General features: G+C 57.3%; 1 protein-coding gene across 2 annotated transcripts in view; it reads left to right on the top strand.

Moving 5' to 3' along the window:
• The first annotated feature begins 1,106 nt into the window (after nucleotides 1–1,106).
• The window catches only part of TMEM132E (transmembrane protein 132E), a 119,820-nt gene continuing 114,406 nt past the window's right edge, over nucleotides 1,107–6,520 (top strand). Inside the window, exon 1 of one of the 2 annotated variants that reach the window (XM_031967599.1) lies at nucleotides 1,107–2,950. In XM_031967599.1, coding sequence (XP_031823459.1) covers nucleotides 2,878–2,950 — 73 coding nt within the window. In that variant the 5' untranslated portion in view covers nucleotides 1,107–2,877. The remainder of the gene's footprint in view (nucleotides 2,951–6,520) is intronic. The other variant, XM_031967601.1, reaches the window with a different exon arrangement.

Below are 6,520 nucleotides of genomic sequence, written 5' to 3'. Positions count from 1 at the left end.
TCCTGAACAAGATGTAGTTTCTGCCGACCCCGCTTCCCCTCTCCTGCCAGGTGCTAGAGCCAGCCCTTCTGCCCGTGGGTGCATCTCCGCAAGCTGCCAAATAGCCGCAGCTCTGCGCGTCCCTGCTCTCTTCAATTCCCTCTTCCCTTCGAGGATGGGGCTGGGAAGCTCAGGATGATGTGCCTACCTCTTAACAGTCCCCACGGCCTCCCTCCCTTCCTCCGCGCGTCCAACGCAAACCCTCTGCTCCCGGGACTAAGTGGGGGGAGGGGGGAGGGGAGCGCGCAGCGGCCGCCTCGCGTCTCTCGGAGAGAAAAGGGCTGCAAATTCCAGCGGTGCGGCTCGCTCTCCGCCTCCCCTCCCGCGCCGGGCGGGGCGCGTGCATCCTTTCCCCGGCGCCTGCACTCTCTCGCCCGCTCGGGAGAGGAGAAGCGCCACCTGTCAGCCCCATTCAAGCCCGAGTACTAACCTGCCTAGGGAAAAGGGGGAAGGGAGGGGAAGGAAACTCGAACTCGGACCGAGATTCAGTCTCCAAAAGGAGCCCGAGAGGCTAGGGAGCTCTTGCCCTCCGCTGTGTGTGTGTGTGTGTGTGTGTGTGTGTGTGTGTGTGTGTGTGCTGGGGGAGGGGGGGAGATGGGTGGGGGGGGGGGAAAGAGGGATGGGGCGGTGCGCGCCTCCGGGCTGGGAATGCGGAATGGACACGTGGAGGGGGGGAGGGAGAGAAAGGAGGAGGGGGAGAAGGCTGGGGGTCTCCAACGGGCGCGAGCTCGGGGCGGCGCGCTTCTCGGCCACGTGATCCGGGGGAAATCTGGGAGGGCAGGGGAGTGGAGGTGGGGAGAGCGCTAGGCTGCCGCCGCCGCGGATGCTGTTGCTGCTGCTGTTGCTTCTGCTGCTGCCGCGGCCGCTGCCGCTGCTGCTCCGGGTGGTGCTGAAGCCCAGCCTGAGAGGAGGGCTCGAGCGTGTGAGTGCGTGTGTGTCTCTCTCTGGTCTTTGACGGTGGAGCCGGCGAGAACACGAAGGAGGAAGAGGTTGCTCCGTGCAACTGTGTTCTTCCCCCTCTCCTAACCCTGTAGCTGATTCTTCTCTTCCTCCCCCCACCTCCCCCCCCAGCTCCCAGGGGAGACCCCCCCCCCCCCCCCCCCCGCATCGCCTCTCTTCTTTTGCAATGTATGCACCAACTGCTGCCTTCTCGGCCCCTGGCAGGGAGAGTGCAGGATGCTCCAGCCACTGACGCGGCTCCCTCCATTCCCAGCCTGCAGCCAGCCGTGGTCCTCTCTTGGAAATTGACTCCAAGCAGATCTGGAGTGACTGACAGCCCCAGTTGACTGCGCCCGGAGGGGTGGTCTGCAAAAAGGAATCGTGCGGGTGTCTGGGGGTGGGAGGTGGGAGAGAGTGGGGAGGACGTAAGGCAAGACAGGGTCGGAGGTGGCATGAGTGGGGGTCCTTATGGGAAGGAAGGAAACACCTGAGACGTCCCTGGAAAAGTTCAAGATTTGTGTATTTTCCCGAGAAAGCATTTTCTCTACACAAGGGAAAAACCAAATAAGCGCGGCCCATTTATCTCTCCCCTGAGGGGACGTGACGGCGACGGTGAAGTAGGTGTGGGCAACTGGAAGCACTCCCTAGTTTGGTGACAGCCACCCTCCCTTTCTGCAACGCCTAACACCGGGGACTTTCGGGTCTGCGCTTTGGCAAAGAAGAGCTCAGAGCCAAGCGGAGGGGCTCGGCTCTTCTTCGACTTTCCCTATTCTTGGGCACCGTCTCCATGGCAGATTCCGTCCCAGCCGCGTCGGACTCGATTCGGCAGCCGGAGCCCGGCAGCTGCCGGGGGAAGTGGCGCTAAAACCGGACTGCACGGAGCCAGCCGGAGCCCTGGCGGATGCTCTGGGGAGAGCTGGAGCTGGGAGGAGGCGGCGGCGAAGGAGGAGGAGGTGGAGGAGGAGGAGGAGAGAGAGAGCGCGCGCGAGGAAAACAAGGAGAAGAAACTCTGCCCCCTTGCCTAAGTGCATTCCGCCCGGGCGCTCCAGAGAGTGTGGGGGTGGGGTGGGAGTCGCCTCAGCGTCGCCTGCGTGAGCTTTTGCACCGAAACTTTTCATCCTCCGGATGGATTAAAGTTGCCTGGATTTCTTTTTAATATCATTATCAATTTTGATTCGTGTGCCCCTGACGGAGGATTTTCTACCGGGGCTGCAGGTCGACGAAAACCAGCAGAACTCAGCTCGCCTAGAATCCTACAGACGTCTCCGAAATTGTTCCCGGAATTGGAAATGGGAGTCCTCGACCGATTTCGGATTTAATCAGGGCCGGGAGGGGAGCTGGGGGAGGGGGCGGGGAGAGTGGACCTAGCCCTCGCATCTCTGGAGCCCGAGGCCGCAGGTTTCTCTCCAAGACTGCACGCGCTGCTCTGCTCTCCCCAGCATCCGAGAACCTGCTGGGGCTCTCTCGAAGGGGGAGGTGGGGGCAAGCGCTCTTCCACCCAATCCTGGATCCACCTCCCCCGGGCCCCAGGTGGAGAGAGGGATTCCAGTCCCCAGGGGGCCCCCGACGCTGTCAGTAGCCCCGGCCGGGTTGAACCTCTAAGGAGGTGGGGACTGCAAGAAGCTTGAATTCCGGACCTCCCTCCCCCTCTCCACAGATACAAAGTGGCCCCCGATTGGTCTCTGTGCCCCCCCACACACACACACACATACACACACACACACACACACACAAACACACACGCACGCACACACACACACACGCAGAGGTGACAGTTCGGTGCTCTGCCTGCCGGAGGTTGGGTCTGACCAGTCCTTAGAACTACGTCCCCTCCAGTCCTAGCCCGGGGCGAAGTAACCGATCACGGGTCCTCCTCCCTCCAGCTTTACGGCCTCTACCATGGCCCCCGGGATGCCGGGCCGCGGCCCCGCCGCCCTCCTCTGCTGCTGCCTCTCCACGCTGCTCGCCCACGGTAAGTATCGCGGCGCGGACACGCGGGGAGGAGACCCGGCGGATGCCGTTGTAGACCGTGCGGGCGGGGATGGGGAGGGAGGGTAAGAAAGAGGGGAGTCTCTCCCCCCCCCCGGGACACGTAGTTCTCCCCTAGCCCACTCTGCATCGCTGCCCGCTGATATGGGGCTGCTCCCGCGCCTCTGCCCACCCCGGCTCGGCGCCGCGGCCCGTGGAGGGTTGGGGATACTGGAGATAGGGGGTGGGGAGAGGCAAAGAACCTGAGCTCGCTGGCGGGGCGCCCTCCGACTCCCCGGGAACGAGAGGACTTCCCTCTGCCCCATCCGGTCCGGGCCGTTCCCGGAGAAAGGGAAGGGCGTAGGGGGCGGGGAGGGGGGATTTCAACCAAGCCCCCAGGGGCGTATCTTCCAGTCTGGAGCCGGGATGTGGACTGGTCGGGCCCTATCCTCCCCCAGGGTCGTGCCTCTCCCCGCAGCAGTGGGGCCCCAGAGATAGCGGGGCTGAGCCTGGGACTGGGGCTGAGGCAGGGGACGGGCTGCTGGTTTGGGGCCGGCAGAGTAGTAGTGGCGGTGTGGGGGGCTGGCTGCCTGTGGCTGGATCGCTCTTCCTGCAGTCCTCTGGAAGGGAGGGAAAGGGGGGAAAATGCCCAGCGGAGCAGCAGGCTGCATGCACGCCCGCTCTCCTGAGCTGCATTCAAATCGCTGTTTTAGCCTGGACTGGGCGGGGGCGCGTGCTCAGGGACTGGGGAGAGTCCGGCAGGGGCAGAGGCCCGGGGTTCGGAGGTGCAAAGCCAGCCTGCGGTTGAGGGTTCCTCCCGGCTCGTGAGCTCCCTCCGCTAGTGTAATCTGTTGCGTCTTCTCTGCCCCCTCCCCCAGCCAGACAGTGTGCTTCCATTGCTAATGGGGGGGGGGGGGGAGGAGAGAGAAAGAGAGCTTTGGCATTGGGACAGCGTGGGGGAGGGAGAAGAGTGAGAGAAGTGTGCCTCTGGAATCTCAGGGTGCGCCCTGGGTGGGGGCTCTGCCCAGATGCTGAGGGCTCTGCCTACCTTTAGCACAGGCTCTCAGCCACCAACCTTGCTAAGGGTGGAGCCCTCACAGTCCTTTTCCCACTGTTGCTTAGGGGCTTCTGGGGGCAAGGGAAGGGCAGTTCCTAGGAGGTCTGAAACTGGAAGGGGAGAAGCTTCACCCGCCAGATCTTGGGTACATAGTTTATCAGTCCCAGCCAATCTGACCCCTCACCCCAAACCTGTCACTGTCCCTAGGCTGAAATTGTATGTTTTCGAAGAGAAGACCCCACAAAAGGACAGCCAGCCCAGCAAGAGCGTAGAGGGACCCACTACTTCCCCTCCTCAGGGACATGATGAGCCAGAACTGGTCAGGCTCTGGATCGTGAGGTCATCAGTTCAGTCCCTTTGTACCCAGGACCCTGAACTGTATACGTAGCCCCTGCAGTCTCCTAGTAATAAGATCCATGCCCTAAGACTCCTTAGAATTGTTCAAGGCTTCCAGGTTCTGTGCCTCTCGGTGCCTCTCCCCTTTTACCTGTGGGGGGAGGGGGCGGGGAGCGGGAGTGGGAGGAAACCGAGAATTATTAAATCAGTAGGAGTCATAGAACTACCCAGAACTTGAGGGGGGGGGCAGGAAGGGGGGAGAGATAAATACAATCACCAAGAGAAAGGATAAAATCTCTTGGAGGGTAGGCAGAAGACAGAAGGTTTTTCAAAATGGTCTTATTGGTCAAGCAGATATATTGAGTTGGATTTCCATACTCTCCAGAAACAATCCTAGGCCCCTTTGTAAGGCAGATCCATGTGTAAGGTGGGAAAATGGGCACTAGGCAAGCCAGGAAGGGACTTCCCTCACTGCCTGAGAACTGACCTCAGAGGTTCCTTGTCTGGAATGTTATTCAAGAGAGGGGGCTGGAAATGGACCCTGAGAGCTCTGGTCTGTCCCCCCTCCCCCTGAGATGAGGAAAAATGGGTGTGGGGAGACTGCCTGTATGTCTACAGCAGGGCCGAGAAGCTTGGGTCAGGATGATTTCTCTGTTGGACATCAGTTTCTAGTGTCTCTCCTTAATAGTCTGGAGATTAAAAGGATGGAGAAGGGGAAAGCTGGGAGTTAGCAATTTCCAAGAGGAAACAGTTGCTTCAGGGTTTAGACTAGAAGGAGCTATTTAAAGGAGGAGTGGGGAAAATCCCTAGAGGAATAAGACAGACATTCTCTTTATACCGGAGAGTGCCTAGGCCCTTTCCTCAGCTTATTTCCTCTTGTTCTGAGATCAGTCTCCTCATGCTCAGCCTAGGTTTCCCTACCCAAAGGAAAGGTACATCTTGACATCAGAGCATTTAGTTTTTAAAAAATCTCCCTTTGCCAGAAACACCCAAACTCTTATTCCCCTCTTCTACCTCCCAGACTTCCAGACCAAAGCTCCTTTCTTCATTCCTACTAGAGGTATGGGAAAGGGAGGACCTGTCAATCACAAAGCAGGATGGATGGATTGAGTTCTAGTTGGGTTTAGAAAGAGATGGAGCAAGGGAATGTGTGTAAGCCTGCAGCCATTTTTATCTGAGACCAAGTCTAACATCTTCAAAAGGGGTAGGGGGATATGATATGTCTGCTCAAAGATCCTGCCTGGGAGTCAAGAAATCTGAGTTCCATTTCTGACTTGGGTGCTAAACTTGAGGAATGACCTTGGCTTGATGACAGTCTCCCCTCCTCCCCCTCTCTGTTTATCTGTCTCTACTTCCCTGTGCATAAAGAGGAAGAGGAATGCCTCTTGGTATCCCTTCTTTCTATTCCCAAACTCTTTGTGACTACTGCATGTAAATCCAATGTATAGAATGGCACCTGTACAAACAGATGGCATTATTCCAGATGATTGGTGGTGGTAGTATGTGGATGAGTGGGGGTGACCTGGGAGAACAGTACTCCCTGAGGCACATGATCAAAGAATCAGAGATTAGTTTACCTTAATGATCACTCATATAGTCATTTTACAGACGTGGAAACTGAGACCCAGAGGTTTATATAAATTCATACAGATAGTAGGTCCTCTGACACTGTATTCCATCCAGCATGTTTCATTGTATCATCCTTGGTCATAGTGGTGGGGGAACGGTATATAATTAGTGTGGGAATGGTCGTATTTCCTCTTGTTTTGGTATTGGCTCTAGCCTCTGATATTCCATGAAAAATAATCTATTAAAATGGTCATAAAGAGGGTGACAGGAAGCATCACTCTCTTGACCAAAGGTGCCTGTTTGATACATTGAAGGGTCTTCTCCAAATACGAGATTCCCCCTGATTCACAGAAACACTCTAGGGAGTAGGAGAGGAGAGAAAATAAGGCACAGAGAGCAAGGATGAAGTTCAAGGACCTGGCAACAGCTGCTCTTTCTCTTCCCAACATTGACCAAGAGACTTATAAGCCATTCTCAAAACTGAGCGTGTCATTTCCCACCTCCATGCATTTGCCTCTCACAAACATCCATTCCTGAAACATTCAATGCATTTCCTCATTCATATTTCATTCTTAGTCTTCCTTTAAGACTTGCCTCTAGCACCCTGGAAGC

Source organism: Sarcophilus harrisii, chromosome 4, assembly GCF_902635505.1.
Source record: "Sarcophilus harrisii chromosome 4, mSarHar1.11, whole genome shotgun sequence".
NCBI lineage: Eukaryota > Metazoa > Chordata > Mammalia > Dasyuromorphia > Dasyuridae > Sarcophilus > Sarcophilus harrisii.
This window is presented reverse-complemented; position numbering and strand designations above follow the sequence as displayed.